This window comes from Brachyhypopomus gauderio, chromosome 1 (genome assembly GCF_052324685.1).
Source record: "Brachyhypopomus gauderio isolate BG-103 chromosome 1, BGAUD_0.2, whole genome shotgun sequence".
NCBI classification, from domain to species: Eukaryota; Metazoa; Chordata; class Actinopteri; order Gymnotiformes; family Hypopomidae; genus Brachyhypopomus; species Brachyhypopomus gauderio.
In genome coordinates this window covers 27,474,891-27,496,716 of record NC_135211.1, presented here as the reverse complement: position 1 = coordinate 27,496,716, position 21,826 = coordinate 27,474,891, and the positions used below count along the sequence as shown (strand labels likewise).

Here is a 21,826-nt window from a genome sequence, read left to right as displayed (position 1 = left end):
GTCTTCTGGTGGGGAGGGGCTTCTGGTGGGGAGGGGCTTCTGGTGGGGAGGGACTTCTGGTGGGGAGGGACTTCTGGTGGGGAGGGACTTCTGGTGGGGAGGGACTTCTGGTGGGGAGGGACTTCTGGTGGGGAGGGACTTCTGGTGGGGAGGGACTTCTGGTGGGGAGGGGCTTCTGGTGGGGAGGGGCTTCTGGTGGGGAGGGGCTTCTGATGGGGAGGGGCTTCTGATGGGGAGGGGTTTCTGGTGGGGAGGGGTTTCTGGTGAGAAGATGCAATGCTGGGATAAATAAACATACAGAGTTCATGTCAGTGTGTTCTTGGAGCTTCTGTCTGTTTGCGACGTATATGTAACCAGGTTCTGTCGACCACGCGAGACAATGAAGAGTCAGGTGTCAAAAGGTTTACAATTTATTCAAAACCAGGCTCTTAGGAGAAGGAAGGAGGAGTCAGAGGTTGCCACCCACCACTGGGACCTTAAATAAATCCAAGAAAACACACCAGATAAATCGAGATAAAGTTCCAAGTGCAATATTATTCCAGGCTCACAAATGGCCATTACTACAAACACCGCACACGAAATTCATACATGGCACTCCATATTAGTAGCTACCCACACATCAAATGTCCCACCAAGGCTCAGTGGTAGGCGTACACACAATGGCTACAGCCTGCAGTCCCCAATACTGGTCAAGTTAACATTAACATTAAAGTAATTAAAAATACACCATTACTTTATTAATCTTAAGCTAGAGCTAATTTTAAAAAAGGAAGGCCACCACAAACCGCCGAGAAGCAAGGACTACAACTACGGGACCTCGGGCTGAGCCACTTGGGGAAGGCCGAAGGTGTGCAGAGTTCCAGCACAGGTCGGCCGCCCTGGCGTGGACAATCAAACAGAACTAACACAAGTAAACAAATAAACACACACAAACTAAACTAATAAAGGAGACCAGAGCTTAAGCCTGTTCTGGCCTGATGCTGGCACTCCAAGGCCGCACCAATCACAAACATACATAAATTGCTAAAATTAACAAAACAACCAACTGCACACCATCCACCTTACCCACTGCTGACACGAAGGAGACCAAAAAAACTCTGTGGGGCCCTCCACAGGCCCAGCTTTTAAAGGGTCCTCTTCCTCTCCCCATGAACCCAGCATTTCACCGCAGCAAATCCCACAGCTCCCCCTTTGTCCTGGCCCCATTATTGCACCCTGACTCCCAACCCGTCCATTCAGTTACATCCCCCACCACCTTTTCACAGCACATCCTCGTGCTGCCGGTCAGTTGTCCCCTTGCCCATAACGCTGGGGTGGGATCCCCCTCGAACTGCGCTGAGACCTCCGCAGCTCCTCAGACCCCACAGCCACAGACTCTTCCACTGGTGATGCAGTGGACGGACCTGCACGTTGCCAAGGGGGCAACCATCGGGTTGGTGGGGGCATCCACATGAATGACTGTCTCCTTGGCTCAGGTTTGCCACGTTCTTCCTGCGCTAGGGCTTGTAGTGACAAAGGACAAGGACGAAGCAACCGCCTATGCAAAACTTTCTCCTTCCCTTCCCCCCGTTCAGGCTTGACCACATACACAGGAACATCAGGATTAGGTTGTTTTACCACTACATAGGGTACATTATGCCAATAGTTTGCAAGTTTACTCTGCCCTTTGGGACCCACATTACGCAACAGCACCCTTTCTCCCATCATTAATGGACCCAGCCCCCCTTGGGCATCATGTTGCCTCTTTTGCTTCTGTGCTGCCCCTGCATTCAACTCACCTGCTCTTTTATAAGCAAAGTACAGGCGCTCATGGTGTTTCTGGACCCACTCTCCAACTGTGCTTGATTCTTCCAACGGACCCCCCAGAAGAACGTCTACTGGTGCACGTGCATGTCTTCCAAACATGAGATACGAGGGGGTGTAACCTGTAGAGGTATGCACCGTGTTGTTATAAGCATGGATCATTTCTGGTAAGTAATCTGCCCACCTACTCTTCTTTTCCTCCACCAGACTACGCAACATTCCCAGCAGGGTGCGGTTGAATCTTTCTGTGAGGCCATTACCCTCTGGGTGGTATGGGGTAGTGTGACTCTTTTTGCAGCCATACAAGTCGCAAAGTTGTTTCACCACAGCCGCTTCAAAGTTTGGTCCTTGATCAGCATGGAATCGGGCGGGACATCCAAAATACTGGATCACCTGTTGCCACATCACCCTCACTGTTGTTTTTGCGGTCTGGTCCCGAGTTGCAGCAGCCCAAGCGAACTTTGTGAAATGATCAGTAAGGACCATGATGTTTTCCAATCCGCCTACTGAGGCTTCTAGGGACAGGAAGTCCATGGTAATCAGCTCTAAAGGGTAAGAGGCTGTAATGGGTGTCAAACTAACTGTTGAGTTAGTGGGCTTTTTTCTTAACACACACTGAGGACACTCTAAACACCACCTCTGGGTGTCTGCAAACATATTGGGCCAGTAGTACCTGGTTTGAAGTGTCTTACATATCTTATCTGCAGCAAAATGTCCCATATGCTCATGGCAGCTAGTGAAGACTTCTTGCTGTTGACTCTGGGGTAAGATGAGCTGGAAATGGAGGGCATTCGTTTTTGAGTCCTGGACTCGCCTGTAGAGTACCCCCTCTCGCAGCTGTAGACGGGGCATTTCCTTCAACAGGCGCAGCACTTGGGGACTCTCTAACTGTCGTTTGGCTGCCCGCAATGGCTGTTTGGTCTGCAAAAAAAACAGAACTCGTGAGATTGTTGGGTCCTTTTGTTGTCCCTCGGCCCACCTGTCAGCAGACCAGCCTTCTCCAATCCATGAAGCTTTTGCTAGCTCGAGGGTGGACTCTGCCTCACACACCCCCAACAAGCATGCCTGGACCACCTCCACAGTCACATCTTGGAAGCCTGGAACCTCCACCCCATCCTGTTCCTCTGATGCCTTTGGGGTTCCAAGGGGGTAACGAGAGAGCACATCAGCATTGACATTAGACTTTCCGGAGCGATGTTTCACCTGGAACTTATAGCTTGCTAGTCGCGCCACCCAGCGCTGCTCCACCGCACCTAACCGAGCTGTGGAAAGATGGGCCAGAGGATTATTGTCTGTATAAACTACAAAGTCTGAACCGAGCAAGTATTCATGAAATTTTTCTGTAATGGCCCATTTCAGTGCTAGTAGTTCCAGTTTAAAAGAACTGTAATTGGCATCATTACGCTCAGCACCTTGCAGGCCTCTACTTGCATAGGCAATAACTTTTTCTTGGCCCTCTTGGACCTGTGAGAGTACTGCACCCAGGCCTTGGTGGCTAGCATCTGTATAAAGGAGAAAAGGCAAACTGAAATCAGCAAAGGACAGGATTGGGGCCTGGGTCAAGGCTTGCTTTAGACCTAAGAAGGCCAAATCACATTCTTCTGTCCAATGCCAAGCAGGCCCTGGCACTCTGGGTTTGGTCTTCCTTGCTGGGTACCCGCCTAAAAGTCGGTGGAGAGGGCCTGCTGTTTGGGAAAACCCCTTGACGAATCGGCGGTAATACCCTGCAAGGCCAAGGAACGCTCGTAGCTCAGTTGGTGTAACTGGCACTTTCCACTGCTGGACTGCTGACACTTTACCCGGATCTGGGGCTATTCCATTTGCAGACACGATGTGGCCGAGGTACTGGACACTATCACGGAGAAGTTTACACTTGTCAGGTTTCAGCTTCAGGCCCTGGGCAGAGAGGCGGGAGAACACATAATCAAGACGATCAAGATGAGTATCAAAATCAGCCGCAAAAACAATAATATCATCTAAATAGATTAACAGTGATTGGTAATTATGTTCTCCCAAGCAACTCTCCATAAGGCGCTGAAATGTAGCAGGTGCATTACATAATCCAAAGGGCATCCTTTGGAATTCAAAAAGCCCCATGGGAGTGGTAAAGGCTGTTTTTTCTTGGTCTTTGTCATCCACTTTGACCTGCCAATAGCCAGACGCCAGATCCAATGTAGAATACCAGCTGGCCTTCTTCAAACTGGCTAGAGCTTCTTCTACTCGGGGTAAGGGATAAGAGTCCTTCCTAGTAACTTGGTTCAGTTGCCTGTAATCCACGCAGAATCGGATGGAACCATCTTTCTTGCGAACCAAGACTATGGGTGATGACCATGGGCTTGAGCTTGGCTTGATGACATCGGCTTCCAGCATGCGCTTGATCAAGGCCCTGACCTCAGCGTACAAGTTTGGGGGGATCTGACGATACCTTTGCCTGATGGGAGCTGCATCTCCCGTAGGAATTCTGTGAGAGATGGTATCTGTACAGCCGTAATCCTCCTCATGCTGAGAAAAAACAGCTCTATGTTTGTTGAGCAAGGTGGCCAATTTGCTCTTCTGTTCTGCTGACAGAGCAACTCCTTCAAGGTCGAATGGTGGTAAGGCATCCATGTCAGTCTTGCTACTCGAGTGTAGGGTTGGTTCAGCATCACTTGACATCTGAGCCTCCACACTGTCACCTCTCAATTTCAAATGCAGGTTCATCATCAAAAACTTCACAAGAGTCCAACAAAGATATTTTGCCTAATTTTTGATAGGGGTAAATGACTAGAGGGCCATTGCTGATGTTACGCACTCGTACCTGTGTCCGTCCGCCCCCAACCGTCACCAGGGCCCGAGCTACCAGGAGTCCATCTTGCGTGGGCAGTGGCTCCATCAAGGCTTCATACCCTCGACCTCCTGGTCCGCCCCTGGCTCGACAGTTCAGTAGCAGCTCCCGGTTACCAGGTATAGCCACAGGACGATGGCTGGCAAGACGGACATATCCGACAAAGCCATCCGGGGTGACGAATCCTTGCTCCTTCTGGCAAACGTGCATGACCTCCTGCCACAGGGTCTTGCCAGGATCATTTAGTTTTGGTGGAATCTTCACTTTGCAAGGTGCTGTGTTCTTGAATAAAACTTGCCATACTTGTTTAATCGCATTCATTCCTACAAGACCTGATACTTTTAAACAGCTGTCTTTTACTACGATCACCCCCACGTTCGACAATGTCACCCCAGCAATGTCCATCTGAACTTCTACGTACCCCAGGTAGGGAATCTCCTTACCATTCGCCGCCTTCAACTTCAGCCAGGAAGCTGGATCTTTCAGGTGCTGGCCGTCTTGGCCAAAGTGTCTCTGTAGCCACTCTTGGCGCACCATGGACACCTGGGAGCCAGTATCTAGTAGGCAGGAGATTTCAATGCCATCCATAAAGACTTGGATCATGGGGCAGTGCCCTACAAGGCCAATAGGGGGCACGGGTGTTTGCAGATCACATGCTTGGGTCACTGTGGGGGAAGGATCATTTGCTGTTTGGCCCACTGTTAGATCCACAACAGTGGGGCAAGCTAGTTTAAAGGGGCAGGGGGGTTTTGTTCGGGGCACTGGCGTGCAATGTGGCCTGGGGTTCGGCATTGGTAACAAATAGGCCGTCCCTGTTCGTCATACTCATTGGGCCTGGACTGGACCCTCATTTTCTGTTGCCTAGGGCCTGGTGAAAAACTACGGGATCTTTGTGGCACAAAGGAGGGAGTAGGTATCTGAATTGGCTGTGACTCAAGCTTCGCCTTGCAGAACTCCTCCCTTATTCCCTGCAGGAGAGATTGGGACAGGTTATTCACTTGAGTCTCTACCTCTTTCACCAGTTCTGACTTAAGTTCAGTTTTAAGTTTTTGTAAGTCATCTTCCCAAGGCTTCTTATATGTAGTTGCTTTCACCGCTCCACAACATACTTGCTCATTTTCCTCCAGGTCTGCCCGTAATATAGCTTCCTTCCGCACCTCTGCAAACTTAAGATTGTTATTCAATGTTACCTTAATTCTTAGCTCTCTCTTCAGGCCGTCATCACAGAGCCCTGCAACAAACTGATCACGCATTAGTATCTCCGGGTTCAAGATATTTTGTGCATCATGGATCATCATCTTCTGCCAGGACTCCTGTAGGCGGAGGGCAAAAGCCCTCACACTTTCTTCAGCCTGCTGCCTACAGTTGAAGAACATCGAGCGTGAACCAGAAGCAGGGACAGCACTAGAATACAAACTTGCCAACTTTGTGAATACTTTAGCAACAGTATCTTTCTCATCAGCAGACAAAATGGCCACTTCTCTCTTCGCTTCCCCCTCCAAACAACTTAATACCCAGTCTAACTGATTTTCAGCGGGGACGCCATACATTCTAAACCACATTTCAATGTCATTTTTCCACTGTTTAAATGTACCTTCATTTGTCCCTTTACCCCCAGAAAATTTAGCACAAGGCATCATAAATGGGAAAAAGGTAGGCACTGAAAAAGACCTTGGTCTCCCCCCTCCTTCATTTTCACTCTGAGACATCTTCAATCAACTTACAATTAAGTTGGTCGCTGCCGAACTACGCCAAAGATGTAACCAGGTTCTGTCGACCACGCGAGACAATGAAGAGTCAGGTGTCAAAAGGTTTACAATTTATTCAAAACCAGGCTCTTAGGAGAAGGAAGGAGGAGTCAGAGGTTGCCACCCACCACTGGGACCTTAAATAAATCCAAGAAAACACACCAGATAAATCGAGATAAAGTTCCAAGTGCAATATTATTCCAGGCTCACAAATGGCCATTACTACAAACACCGCACACGAAATTCATACATGGCACTCCATATTAGTAGCTACCCACACATCAAATGTCCCACCAAGGCTCAGTGGTAGGCGTACACACAATGGCTACAGCCTGCAGTCCCCAATACTGGTCAAGTTAACATTAACATTAAAGTAATTAAAAATACACCATTACTTTATTAATCTTAAGCTAGAGCTAATTTTAAAAAAGGAAGGCCACCACAAACCGCCGAGAAGCAAGGACTACAACTACGGGACCTCGGGCTGAGCCACTTGGGGAAGGCCGAAGGTGTGCAGAGTTCCAGCACAGGTCGGCCGCCCTGGCGTGGACAATCAAACAGAACTAACACAAGTAAACAAATAAACACACACAAACTAAACTAATAAAGGAGACCAGAGCTTAAGCCTGTTCTGGCCTGATGCTGGCACTCCAAGGCCGCACCAATCACAAACATACATAAATTGCTAAAATTAACAAAACAACCAACTGCACACCATCCACCTTACCCACTGCTGACACGAAGGAGACCAAAAAAACTCTGTGGGGCCCTCCACAGGCCCAGCTTTTAAAGGGTCCTCTTCCTCTCCCCATGAACCCAGCATTTCACCGCAGCAAATCCCACAGCTCCCCCTTTGTCCTGGCCCCATTATTGCACCCTGAATCCCAACCCGTCCATTCAGTTACATATATGCTGTGGAGACAGGAGCACATAGATTAATTAGGCGCATTAGCTCTGAGGACGAGGGGTGTACACTGTCACGTCCCTCAGCGGTGGGGCTAAGTGTGGTGCTGGGTAAGATTGAAATGTCAAGCCAGCGCGACCTTTCTCTCAGATCCCCTGTGTGCGCTCCTGACCCTTAAACACCAGCTTGGATCATTAGCATCCAGTGGAGGCGTGTCTCTCATTCAGCCCTGGCTCCCGGACCAGCCTCGAGCTCGGGTGAGCAGGCAATCGCTCGGAACTGTGGGGGGGCAGCACGCATATCGGGGTTTGTTTTGGAATTCATTGGTTTCCGTGAAACATTTTGCAGCAGGCATTCTAATCTGGAATCGGTGCTGAGACAAAGGTCAGCCCAGAGGAGAAGTTCACGTGCATGAGGCGCACGTAAATGGTATTGCGGAATTGGGTTCCAGCGCTGCATCACAGTTAGCATCATAACATTCCAAAGCTCCACCCCCCTCAGCTTCCTCCACCCGTTCTGATTGGTTTGTGGGTGGAGTTCCAGGGTATAACTGATCTGCAGCAACAGCTCTGCCACAGACTACTAAAAGCTGATCAGGCTCCCACCATTTTCAGTCCTCAGTGTGCTTCACCTCTGCTCCAGTGTTTCTCGGGGAGCAATTATCCCTGCGTCTACGCGCTCTGATCTCTGATCTCTGATACGTGGCGGGATTGGGGGGGGTGGTTAGAGGGACTCAGGGCTGTGATTGACACTGATCAACGACTCCATTTTGGCTGTTGAGTCAGAGTTGCCTTTCTGATACCACTGTCTCAAGCCAGTACCCTATCTGTACTATCCAGCAGTAGCAGATTTCACAGCGGTCTTCAGCAGCTGTGTGACTGAGCATGCCCCTCCTACTGAGCATGTGTCCTGAATGGATGAGTGTGGTCAGATCTGATCAAGATGGATGGGTGTGGTCAGATCTGATCAAGATGGATGGGTGTGTGGCAGATGTGAAGTGGTAGAGGATTTTTGGGAGGGGGAGGTGGTCATTTCTTTAGCTGTCTTTGCATATGAAAAATGAAAGTGTACAGACATGAATCATGTCTATCCATGTCTAGGATGGAGTGTGAACCATCTTTTGTTTGCTGGTTTATAATAAGATAATCTGCCTTTGTGAAACTGCGTTGCAGATACAGTATGTTCACATTCACATATTCACACGAGTGATTCTGAATTTGCATGTATTTGCATTAACCCAATAAGACAACAGACTGGAATGAATCATAAACGTAAACCATTTCGCTAAAATTGTTCATCTTCTACCTTTAAAAGGCAATTTGCTTAACAGAAGTGCATCAGCGCTCCTGATGTAGGCTGTGCTGAAACCCTGGGAGTACTCGGCCCCTTATGGATTCATCTTTGCTTCTGAAGTGTGTGTTTTTGAGCACTCTTACATTGATTGGGTCCTTATCATTCTCCTCTTATATTATCATGAGATTGCTTTTTGTGAAGGGAACTTATCTCGTCATGTCTCTGAACACAGCAAATAAAGCAGCTGTTTGAATCAGAGAACAAGGAATGAAATTCAGCAGTTGAACACAGCTGAACACACTGTTGAGTGGAGCTGTTTGAGAATCCTCAGGTACAGTGAGCTGTAGATGTTTGCACGTTTAGTCCTGTTCATCAGAATAAGCATTATTCCATATCCCTGCCGCATCATGAGGACGTCTTTCTGGGTGTTTATCTTTTGCTGCTAAAGTGGGCATGGGGGAGTGTGTGTGTGTGTGTGTGTGTGTGTGTGTGTGTGTGTGTGTGTGTGTGTGTGTGCGCGCGCGTGCGTTCTGTGTGGCTTGGGCAGTTATTTCATCTCATTAACACTTCTCTGCTCATGCTAAAATAATATTATTATTGCACGCAAGCCACAAGGCAAATGTTGCAAGAAATTCAATTTCCTTACATTCATGGAATTACCACTTTTACTAACATGATGATGATTTCCTGTAGCTAGCAGAATGGCGTAGACACACACCAAACTGCATATGGTCCCAGAGTGCCAATAAGACACATTTTTACCCATAAGTCCTCAAACGTGCTGAGACGGTCTTCCGACGTTAAACGGCCCTTTGAATCATCTTGCTGACAGCTTCTCCATGGCAGTTTGCTGTAGGGTAATAAGAGCACCTTTATATGTTGTTGATGTTAGTCATAGTGAATGGTTAAGGTGATTGCCACTCTAATAAGACTGGGAATATTGTCCATGAATATTGTCCATGAAACACTGGGAATATTGTCTATCTATGTAAGAATTTGACCTGATGTCCTTTCAGGTTTGCCTCCACCAAGTTTGCATAGATCACTCGTTTGATAGCAGTGTAGTGGTGAAACACACTCCTCCCACACTGCTCCCAGACTCCTCCCAGACTCCCCAAAGCTCCTCCCACACTATTCCCAGACTCCTCCCTGCTGCATTACCTACACGTTGCCTCTGTGTTTCCCCACCAGTGCAGGACAGACCTGTTCCCCCGTCCACAACCACGATGGCAGTGATCTGTAGGCACTGACAGGCTGGGCTGAGTCTCCACTCTTAGGGCGTACTCACACTAGGCACACTAGGTTTGCTGGATCCGTGCTGGGGCCCGGTTATCCCCCCTCCCCACTCCCCCTCTGGCCTGCACTCACACTGGCTTCATCAAGCCGGCCCGAGCACGCTTACGTCATCACAACGCCGCTTTATTTGGAAAAAAAGCGCGCTCGCACAACACTATAGAGTTCACGATTCTCTTTTTATTGTATTTTTGGAGTCGTTTTGGGAGTGCAGAAACACGGTGCAAGCACAGATTTATCGATCATTTAACACAACGATTGTCTGCTAATCGCTTTGCCGCTATGACTGTTTAACGTGAGCGTCGCATCACTGATGTCATGTTTGAGTTCCAGCGAAATGAACCAATCAGACGAGGCACCAAGCGGGCCCGGGCACGGATAGCGCTCACACTAGAAGCGAACCGTGCCCGAGTCCACATGAATCGTGCCCTGGCCCACCTCTTCAAAGCGGGCCCGAGCACGGTTAACTGATCCGGGCCCGGGCACGGTTGGAGCGCTCACACTAGCCAAACGAACCGTGCTTCGGCAGGCAACCGTGCCCGGGCCCAGATCGCAGAGCCTAGTGTGAGTACGCCCTTACACTCTGATCTGAGTCTGTGTCTTGTATCTGAACAGGTATAAACACCCAGCCGGATGCTCTATCGGCGACAAGGTGTAGGAGATTCGTATGTCAGTGTGTAATAAAACTTTTACGGCAGCCCCTTCACGCTGTCATGTCGGTCTTGTAGTACGCAGTCTGGTATACAATTTAGGTGAGAATCTTTCGGCAGGCGGCACCTGGGTAGTATTTCATTCAACAGACTGCTATGATACACACATTTATAACAGCTTCTGTTATTTGACATTTACATGTCAGCATATGCAGGCCCCAAGAGTGACACAGTGCTGGCCTCAGAGCAGTGTACCAGAACAGGCCTGGTTAATGAGACCAACACAGCACTGATCTCAGAGCAGTGTACCAGAACAGGCCTGGTTAATGAGACCAACACAGCACTGATCTCAGAGCAGTGTACCAGAACAGAACTAGTTAATGAGGGGGCTCGGCCGGTTAATGAGACTAATACTGTGCTGATCTTGGAGCAGTGTAGCAGAGTAGGGCTGGTTAATGAGATTGACACAGTTATGATCTCAGATCAGTGTACCGGAGTAGGGAGCATATTGTAGCAGGGAGATGCAGTAATAACAGGACTGTGTGTGTGTGTGTGTGTGTGTGTGTGTGTGTGTGTGTGTGTGTGTGTGTGTGTGTGTGTGTGTGTGTGTGTGTGCTGCTGTGGGTGGAGGAGTATGGATATGGATGTGTGTGTGTGTGTGTGTGTGTGTGTGTGTGTGTGTGTGTGTGTGTGTGTGTGTGTGTGTGTGTGTGAGGACATGCTCCTGTGAGTGGATGAGTATGGGTATGGATATGGATGGGGGTGTGTGTGTGTGTGTGTGTGTGTGTGTGTGTGTGGTATGTGATATGGTAACACATCTCCACTCCTGAGGGTGAAGGTGTGTGTGTGTGAAGTCTTTCATCTGGCCTTAGACACCCTGCATGAATCAGCAGGCCTTTCTGCTCTAATACTCTGTGAATGCAGTACATATTGATTTTGCTCCACTATCCTCTGCTATAAATATCCATTAATAAACAACCTTTCTCCAGCCATCGGGAGCGTCACATCCATATAGCCAAACCTCGCCTGATCACGCCAGCACCAGAATCTGCTGTGCTGTCTTTCATGAGCATGAAGAGGACCTGGAGATCCACTCTGAGGTCACTGAGCTGAGATCCGCTGTGAGGTCACTGAGCTGTGATGTGCTGTGAGGTCACTGAGCTGTGATGTGCTGTGAGGTCACTGAGCTGTGTTGTGCTGTGAGGTGCTGTCCCAGTGTCTCAGAGCCACAGCGAAGCTTAATTCATTAAGCTATGCAGCTTACCCTCTAATCCTCCTGGACCTCCCCCTGAACCTCCCCCTGAACCTCCCCCTGAACCTCCCCCTGGACCTCCTCCTGGAACTCTTCCTGAACCTCCTCCTGAACCTCCCCCTGGACCTCTTCCTGAACCTCCTCCTGAACCTCCTCCTGGAACTCCCCTTGAACCTCCTCCTGGAGCTCCCCTTGAACCTCCTCCTGGAGCTCCCCCTGAACCTCCCCCTGAACCTCCTGCTGAACCTCCCCCTGAACCTCCCCCTGGACCTCTTCCTGAACCTCCTCCTGAACCTCCTCCTGGAACTCCCCTTGAACCTCCTCCTGGACCTCCCCCTGAACCTCCTCCTGTGCTGCGTGGTGCACCTCACCGCCTGGGGTCTTTTGCTGCATGTACGGTGCAAGAGGCATACCCCTTAGCCAAGAACGCTTTGCTGCTGCACTCCTATACACACACACACACACACACACACACACACACACACATGCACACACACACACACACACATACACACACACACCCAGTAAACAGGAAGTACTACAGAGCTGTGTGGGCCCTTTTTCCCTGAGGTGCTTTCATATGAACCTTCATATGAGTAAATTTAACCTACTGGTTTTACTCTACATACTGTAAGCACTGAACTTTCCACACAGGTTAATATTTTTAATGCCTTTTTTCACAGTAAAGTAAGTCAGAATTAGCTTGCACATCAGCAAGTGTGGACTCAGCAAATATTTCTGTATGAATTTCAATCAAGCTGATCAACAGGCCTTTGTCCTCCATCAATGCCAAGACAGGTTCCTCTGCCTTTCCTCTTTACTTCCTGTTCTTGTCCCACAGACCCGCCCCTCTCTCTGGGTGTGTCCTCGCTCTCCCTCTCTCGGCTGCATCTGGAGCTCCTCTGCCTGCATCTCCCGGACGTGCCACAGATTGTTTCTATTCATCAATGCCATCTGCGGCACAGCCGTGTTAATGAGACTGTGAATGGAACAAACTGCTGCGTTATGGATCTGACAGTGAAAATGCTTTTTCTTTCTTTCTTCCTTTCTTTCTTCCTTTCATTCTTTTCATTCTGTCAGCACTTCTAACCTCTCAGGAATTTGGATGTGGTCCACTAAAAAGGAGAGAGACATAAAGAGAGAGAGAGAGGGGAGAGAGAGAAAGAGAGTGAGTGGGAGAGATATAAAGAGAGAAATTGTGAGACTGAAGTAAAATTGAAGTAAAATTGAAGTAAAATTGTCAGTTCATACATTTATTCAATCAGTTATTATTTCAGACAAAACAATTTAATTTTCATATTGAAACTTCAAAAATGAATTTCATATTGCTACAGTTGTGCAGGAGTAAAGTTAGCATGATTAAATATTCTGTGTAGATGCACAGTACTCTTTCAGATGTTTTTTTTTGTTTATTTTTTAAACTTTTTTTGAACACACCAATTTTTGTAAGAACAGTATGTATATTTATTTTGGGTTCTTACATTTACACTTATATTAGCATGTATATAATAGTACATTGAAATATATACACAAATATTAAAAAGTGTTTAAAATGAAATCAGATCTTATAAAACAGACACTAAATTACTAAATAATTCATCAATGCCTCGTATAGAACAGTATCATCATGTCATGTGACAAGCAATCATCTCTCACTTCTGCAGCCTCCTCGTGCCTGTAAGCAGTGGCGGGACAATGGTGATGCATCCCGGTGTGTGGGGTTCTGTGACTGTCCTAGACTCCCTACCTGCCTCATGCTGGATTCTGTGGTGGTGCTTCAGATGCTTGTGTGCGCTCTGTGAGGTTGTGTGCAGTCTGTGAGGTTGTGTGCGCTCTGTGAGGTTGCGAGTGTTCTATGAGTTTGTGTGCGCTCTGTGAGGTTGTGTGCGCTCTGTGAGGTTGTGTGCAGTCTGTGAGGTTGTGTGCACTCTGTGAGGTTGTGTGCAGTCTGTGAGGTTGCGAGTGTTCTGTGAGGTTGTGTGTGCTCTGTGAGGTTGTGTGCAGTCTGTGAGGTTGTGTGCAGTCTGTGAGGTTGCGAGTGTTCTGTGAGGTTGTGGGCAGTCTGTGAGGTTACATATGCTCTGTAAGGTTGTGTGTGTTCTGTGAGGTTGTGTTCGTTCTGTGAGATTGTGTGCGCTCTGTGAGGTTGTGTGTGTTCTGTGAGGTAACTCTGTGAGGTAACTCTGTGACCCATTTCCTGGTACCAGCATTGTGATTCTTCCATAAGCTGCGATGTTAATGTAATTATCTTTGGAGTTTTACATACCCCTTAACTGAAGTGAGATATATTTACCTTGAAAAGGGAAGATAATACTCATAATATGGACAAACCAATAGGTTTTCTAATAACAGATGGATTTAGGAGTTTGAAAGCTTAATTCACATTGTACAGTTAATATCTACCATAAACTTCACACAAAAAGGCCAACTGTGAATAACTGCTAAATAGTCTTAGGCATCAAAATGAGTGTGTAGTTCATCAGAATGAGTGTATGGTTCATCAGAATGAGTGTGTGGTTCATCAGAATGTGTGTGTGGTTCATCAGAATGTGTGTGTGGTTAGACAGAGAAAAAATATTCCACTCATAAATTCCAAGCGTGCTTTAATATTACTCAATGATGTGTTATGGATTGATGACTTCTGGACTGTAGCTATTGGAACACACCTTGTCCTGCAGTACTTACAGTACTGTAATCTCTCAGCTCTTTCAAGCTTTACGACGGTGGGAGGTGCCAAGGCGGTGGGAGGTGCCAAGGCGGTGGGAGGTGCCTTCGCTCCACCCCCCCATGTCTCTGCCTTCTCACTGAAGCTGTTACACTTTTCTCTGCTACCACTGAATTACACATCTCTCCCACATACATCATGCCACTATGGGACAGGGTGGTGTCTGCAGCCATGGCAATGCCAGCCCTCTCGTTTGATTTTAATGGTCTCAGTCACAGTTTGGCACCTGAAGCCCCTCAATCTCTCTCCGCCTCTTCAGCTCTTCCATCATTTACATGGCGATGTTTAATATTATAGCAGGTTATAATATCTAGAATGTGACCAATCAAAGAGTATGTAGTGGGTTAGAGTATGTAGTGGGTTAGAGTATGTAGTGGGCTAGAGTATGTAGTGAGTTAGAGTATGTAGTTAGCTAGAGTAGTGAGTTAGAGTATGTAGTGAGTTAGAGTATGTAGTGAGCTAGATTATGTAGTGAGTTAGAGTATGTTGAGTTATAGTATGTAGTGGGCTAGATTATGTAGTGAGATAGAGTATATAGTGGGCTAGATTATGTAGTGAGTTAGAGTATGTTGTGAGTTAGATTATGTAGTGAGATAGAGTATGTAGTGGGCTAGATTATGTAGTGAGTTAGAGTATGTTGTGGGCTAGAGTATGTTGTGAGTTAGAGATTGAGGGGCGGGTTGCCTGTGAGACTGTCTGTGTCCATCTTATACCCACCATGGACCTAAACCACTGCTGCTTGTGTGTGCATCTGTGTGTGTGTGTGTTTGCCTGTGTGTGGGGGTTTATTCTCTTCAGATAGGCTGTCACCACGGAGATGGGGTTGAGCAGCTAAAGGCCGGCCTATTGCTGCAGTTGTCAGCAGTAATCACAGTAAAGTGCCTACCAGAGTGGCCGAGTGTGTGTGGTGTGTGTGTGTGTGTGTGTGTGTGTGTGTGTGTGTGTGTGTGTGTGAGAGAGCCTCCACAATATGCTTTCACGTGATAAAATGTAAACTGCTGTTACTCTGGAGCTTTGAAATTCGCCTGAGATTACTTTGGCTGTAGATTTTGGAGCTCAGAATGAAAGACCATATTGTTTTAAGCCCTCTAGATAAAGTCAGGCAGAAATTTGTCTTTGAGTCACTCTCACTCTTCTCGTGTCTCAAAAATCTAACTCAACCCCAAAAAACTACAACTCACCTTATACAAATCTAACTCATCCCACATTTAGACAAATTACACTCACCCTGAGGGGGTGCAGGGGCCAGTGTGCAGTGCACTCTGGGTAATCTGAGCCCCACAGCCCTGACCCTAATCCTGTCTGTGAGTGGCCACACCTGCACTAATGGTGAAGGAAATCAGGAAGAGGGGCTGAAGGGGTTAATGATGAAGAGGAGAGGATGAAGAGAAGGGGGGAGGATTCTGGCTAAGGGCAGAGCCGACTTGGAGGTCAGCTCTGTGAGCAGCAAGCCAACGAGTCCACAGGAAATCACATAACCCTTTCAGAGCAATGCTGGCAGAGACACGAGCCTCACGGCTGTGTTTGCAAGCCAGAGAGAGAGCATGGTACAACAACCCCAAATTCAGAAAGTGAATAGAATCAAAGCAAAGACTCAATCAAAGAAGCAAAGAATCCACCACCGAATCAACAGTTTATGGATAACTGAGAGTGGACTGCATTTTTCTGGACACCCCAAAGTACTTTTCATGGACATGCTCTGGAGACCTATTGTGTTGCAACATCTGGTTCAGACTGGCAGTGTCAGTGTGTTAAAGTTCTGGATTCTGTGGCTGTTTGTTAGTGAGGTCTGTCACGGTCCAATCTGTACCTTTCCGTCCAGGTTGCCTTGAACTATGTCACGCTGTCAGTGATGAGAGGCGGTGGTAAGATCTGTCAGTGATGAGAGGTGGTGGTAAGATCTGTCAGTGATGAGAGGCGGTGGTAAGATCTGTCAGTGATGAGAGGTGGTGGTAAGATCTGTCAGTGATGAGAGGTGGTGGTAAGATCTGTCAGTGATGAGAGGCGGTGGTAAGATCGGTTGGGTAAGTGGAGCTGGCGCCGCCCTGCAGGCCGTAAAGCTGTCATTGATTTACAATTGGCCTCTGTGCTATTGATTAGCACCAAAAGCTGTTTCCCTGCACCCTCTCAGTGTTCACGTCTTCACCCGGGTGGCGTTGCAGGACAGACCACTTGTTACCAAATGTTCTCAATTACATTTTGTGATGAATAATGCACTAGTCTTTGCTTTAACCAAACTCCATTAGTAACAGTTATCCGCAACACAAACACATGCACGACTAGATCGGATAAACTGCATTTCAGCTTATGAAATGTATTCTCCCAATTTTCATTTATATACAATCTCATCAATATGCGTTAAACTGCCCATCTGGGAACGTTTCCCCCATTAAACCCACAGAGAGCAGAGGAGAATGAAAGGATGAAAGAGGGAGAAAATGGGTAGTTTCTATTTCTAACGTGAAGCCCTCCGATCGATACGCAGTACCTGCAGCTGTCTGTAGGAGAGGCAGAACAACACAAAAAGCAAAACCATTCACTCTCCCCTTCATAACCCACCCTCCCTGTGTTTTGGTCACCAGTGACCTGCCCTGGAAGATGATAGATCGAAACTGCAGGGATATTATTGCCTCTGCTCAGCCAAAAATTTATTTCTTTATGGGCTCCTCGCAGCTTGTAACCTGACACCATAAGATGAGGAAAAGAAAGAGAGAGAGAGAAAGAGAGAGAGAGAGAGAGTGAGTGTGAGTGAGAGAGAGCAGAGAGACAGAGATGGAAGGAAAGAGGAAAGGGAGAATTTGACAGCTAGAGACTTAGCAAAGATTCTGTTGACATGTTCTTCTGGGCAAATGACATTAGTGGGGCTGCAGCAAAAATGTGTGCTCTGGTGGGTAGGAAGGGGTTTAAAAGATAGAAGAGTGGGCTGAGAAGGGCACTTTGAAAGTAATGCAGCGGGTCTGTTTCTCCAGGCCTCGAGCTCTGGTGCACATGCAGCCATGTGGCAGTCAGGGGCTGCCAGGCAGGACCAGGAAAAGGGGAGTGGCCAGGGGAGTGGCAATGTGTGAGTGTGAAATATGACAGAAGCTGTCCAGAGTTTCTGGTGGCTGATGCGCTCCAGTGATGTCATGCACCGATGCCATGCAACAGATATGTCATGTCAGTCATCTGCAGCCCCTCTGGCGAAGTTTGATGTCATCGCAGTACACAGACGCGGCTTCTGTCCTCTATGCTGTCGGGGATCTCTGCACCCCGGTGCATTTCACTGCTCTGTGAAAATCCTTGATGCAACACCAAAGAGCAAATGATGGATGATTTAAGCTGTTAGTGGTGAGGTTCCTGTTATCTTCACAAACTGCATCTTGTTCGTTTCCACATTTTCTCTGGGTGCTCTAAAGAAAAGTCACACCTCGCCACGCGGCTCCTCCTAAATGAAATTGCTACTTGTCACAGTCAATGTGCATTGATTGCGGCTGCAGCGTGGGCAGACCTGCTAGATGAGTATCTTCTGCGGAGGCTATTCAGTGGATGCGCAGCGCTGTCTGCCGCGTGTCATTGTAACAGAGTTAATTACAGCTGTGCAATAATAGATGTTAGAAGAGTGACTCACGTGAGGGGGCCCTGTGGTGTTCTCCTCCTCTCTCCCCACCTCCACCCACAGGAGGTCGGCTGCATCCTGGCCTCCATCACAGGGCAGCAGTGCTACTGGTGCCAGCTCTATAGAAGTGGTTCCCCCAGCGGGGCTCCAGCCTCAGATGGTAATCGGGCTGCTCGGAACTCTGCCGCACTCTGCTAACCGCTCCCCGCGCTAACTGTGCTAACCGCTCACCGCGCTAACACTGGAAACTGGAAATGATTTCAGGCATCGTGTTCTTTCCTTTGCAGATGCGGTGGTCGCCCACAGGCACAAGACGGTGGTGACGGACATCTGTTTCCAGACTAACATGTCGAGCCTCATGGACTTTGGGTCTCCAGACTCCCCGCTTGATAAAGGTAGGACAGTGGTGGAGAACTTTGGTGGGAGGGGCCACACAGGTGGGAGGGGCCACACAGGTGGAGACACACAAGGCGCTTCCGTTCCCCACGCGGCGGCTAGAAGCGCACAGACGCTAGGGGTCAAAGTGTTTGATTACTTGGACTAAATAATGATGCAGAAATAAAAGTAACCCTTCAGAAATACAAACCAGGATGAGCAGAAACAAGACGTATTGCAACGTAAAGCAGTGGTGGAGTCTGCAGAGTTGTTTGTTAGGTGCTGATTTTTTTGTTTAATATAAAATGATAATGCTTGATAATGAGAATTACCACATAACAGCTATGAAAGTGTTACAAAGTGAGCTACCATTAACATTATAGGTAATTAGTAATGGATTGTGACTAACTACATTTTAATGACTAAACTGAGATCTTTAGCTTACAATTTGAAAATTCACAGGGAAGTAAAAAGTTTATCAGTTTATACTAGCAGTACTAGCAACTATTTAGAAACTTTTTACTAACTATTTTTGCTCAGACAGTGAGGCTTTATGACTGTCTTGGTAATCGTACACCAGTGTGCTGTGTTTGTTACACTGGGAGTATATATAACAAAGCAAAAATGGTTTCATTTTGTACCTTCACAAAAAAACCTCGATTTATCCAGTCACCAAGCTCATTATTATAGTCATTATCACCAAGTGCATTGATCATAGCTGGCACTGAGCAGAATCTATAAGTCTTGTTTTAGACACTCAATCTTCTGCCCATAATGACGCCCATTACCCGGTGATGCCTCTCCCCAAAGCTATCAGTCATAATCTTTATCTCTTTATCAAAGCCGACATCGCAGATCGGCATGAGTCCTTCCTCCAGGCCCTCTTACTGAGACCCCCCTCACCTCCACCGCCGTCGAGCGTTACGGTCTACTTTGTTTCGCTGAGAGGAAGACTAGGAGGCTTCTCCATATACAGATTCAACACCTCCCTGTTCTTCTTGTATTCTGTTTCATTGACCTCAAGTATGTTATACTCCACTCCAGGTCTAGAATAAGTCATTACAGTCCCTTTAAGAAAGCGTCACAGGTGCTGTTACTGCCGCAAGGGGTCGATCATCTTTGTTCTGAAAGCTAAGCCTCCAGGAGTAGTGTTAGCATCCACACAGGAGCTTCAGCCCGGACAGAGAGAGACATTCTGAACCTCGCTGAATAAATGCGACCCAGTCTGCCTTCATTTGCGTCTAGACACCCTGACACCAAAACACAGAGACCTCAAAACACCTAAACACCCAGACACTCAAACGCCCAGACACACAGACACTCAAACGCCCAGACACCCAGACACTCAAACGCCCAGACACCCAGACACTCAAACGCCCAGACACACAGACACTCAAACGCCCAGACACACAGACACTCAAACGCTCAGACACACAGACACTCAAACGCCCAGACACACAGACACTCAAACGCCCAGACACACAGACACTCAAACGCCCAGACACACAGACACTCAAACGCTCAGACACCCAGACACTCAAACGCCCAGACACTCAGACGCCCAGACACCCAGACACTCAGACGCCCAGACACCCAGACACTCAGACGCCCAGACACCCAGACACTCAGACACCCAGACACTCAAACGCCCAGACACCCAGACACTCAAACGCCCAGACACTCAGACACTCAGACACCCAGACACTCAGACGCCCAGACACCCAGACACTCAGACGCCCAGACACCCAGACACTCAGACACCCAGACACTCAAACGCCCAGACACCCAGACACTCAAACGCCCAGACACACAGACACTCAAACGCCCAGACAAACAGACACTCAAACGCTCAGACACCCAGACACTCAAACGCCCAGACACTCAGACGCCCAGACACCCAGACACTCAGACGCCCAGACACCCAGACACTCAGACGCCCAGACACCCAGACACTCAAACGCCCAGACACCCAGACACTCAAACGCCCAGACACCCAGACGGGTTCACTGGGCCAGCACACCCAGACGGGTTCACTGGGCCAGCACACCCAGACGGGTTCACTGGGCCAGCACAGACTGCAGCTAATGGAAAAGCACTGATGATACACACCTTCCCTCTGGCACCGGACAAGAGCTCTCTACCATAACCTAGATCATACTCACACCAGGGCTGGAATACACACTGCAAATTATTGTGTGTATGTGTGTGCCTCTCTCTAAGTGTGTGTGTAGGCAGATGTGTAACCGTTGGTCTATGTGTGCATGTACGTGTTTATTATGTACCCAGCATACTAAATCTCCAGCTTGCTCTGTGCACTCTCGCTGTCTGAGGTTCATGGCACCACTGGCTCCCAAAACTCTGGGTTTCTGCTGCTGTCTGAGAGTCCCGAGTCCAAGAGCAAAGGGTGAGGGCTGGAATCCCAGTGAAACAGCATCAAGTCAGGGCTGGAAACCCAGCGAGGAGCACTGAGTCAGGACTAAGAGCCTGAGGGTAGTGGAGTGGACCTGCGGGCAGCCTGACTGCCCCTACACTACAGGCTGGAGCCCCTGCAGTGAGCTGTGAGTGAGTCCAGCTCTGTTAGGCCAGTGATGGCTTGTTCTCTCCTTCAGCCCTTTATCTGGGCCTCCACATGTGACCTGGTACCCCTGCCAAGCAGAGTGCTGGGGAGAAGCGGGAGGGGACGTGGGAGAGACTGAAGGGCAGGTCGATCCCTCAGTGAGGGTGACGGTGCAGGCTGTGTTGTGTAATGAGGGAGGTGTGGCGAAAGAACAGGTCTGGCGAGGTGGGTCGGTCATGTCAGGTTCTGGCCATTAGATGGAGCAAGAGAACTGCTGAAATAAGATACACCTGCCTACACACCTGAGAATTCAAAGGCTGGGCTCCCTTCCCCCAGTGTGTGTGTGGTGTCAGCTCTCCATGCTCTCTCCGCCCTTCTGTGAGACTGGGCAGAGAGAGACGGAGCAGACCACAAGGGGGGTAGGAAGCCCAGAGCAGGTAGAGTGAGTGAAAGAGAGAGAGAGAGAAATGTTGTCCTTACCCAGTACACAAGGGGAACTCCTCCCTAGTAACCTGGCAGGGAGGAGTCAGTACTATGTGTGTGTGTTTGTGTGCATGCGTGTGTGTGGAGGTTAACTCAAGTTTTCTTACTATGAGGACACACAACACTGGAACACACTGGAACTAGTGCAGTTGGGGGTATGAGATCTGACAAAGAGGAGTGCAGACCTGGTGAGTGTGTGGATACGCGTTTGTGTGTTAAAAAAAGAAAGAGCGAAAACAGATTTCATGAATCCTTGAGTCTCTAACAGACCGTAGATAGTTGTGGGAGTGTTTGTGTGTGCCTGTGCGCTTGTTCCAGCGTCAG

At 48.3% G+C, this 21,826-nt stretch overlaps 1 protein-coding gene across 6 annotated transcripts in view; it reads left to right on the top strand.

Moving 5' to 3' along the window:
* kaznb (kazrin, periplakin interacting protein b) overlaps positions 1 to 21,826 on the top strand; it is a 134,154-nt gene that overhangs the window by 80,728 nt on the left and 31,600 nt on the right. For 5 of the 6 annotated variants that reach the window (XR_013131060.1, XM_077007299.1, XM_077007309.1 and 2 more), the window contains one exon: positions 18,375 to 18,482. Coding sequence is in view for 5 of the 6 variants with exons in the window: in XM_077007299.1 (XP_076863414.1) it covers positions 18,375 to 18,482 (108 nt within the window). In the remaining variant the exon portion in view is untranslated. Of the gene's footprint in view, positions 1 to 18,374; positions 18,483 to 21,436; positions 21,691 to 21,826 lie in introns of those variants that run through there. The other variant, XM_077007320.1, reaches the window with a different exon arrangement.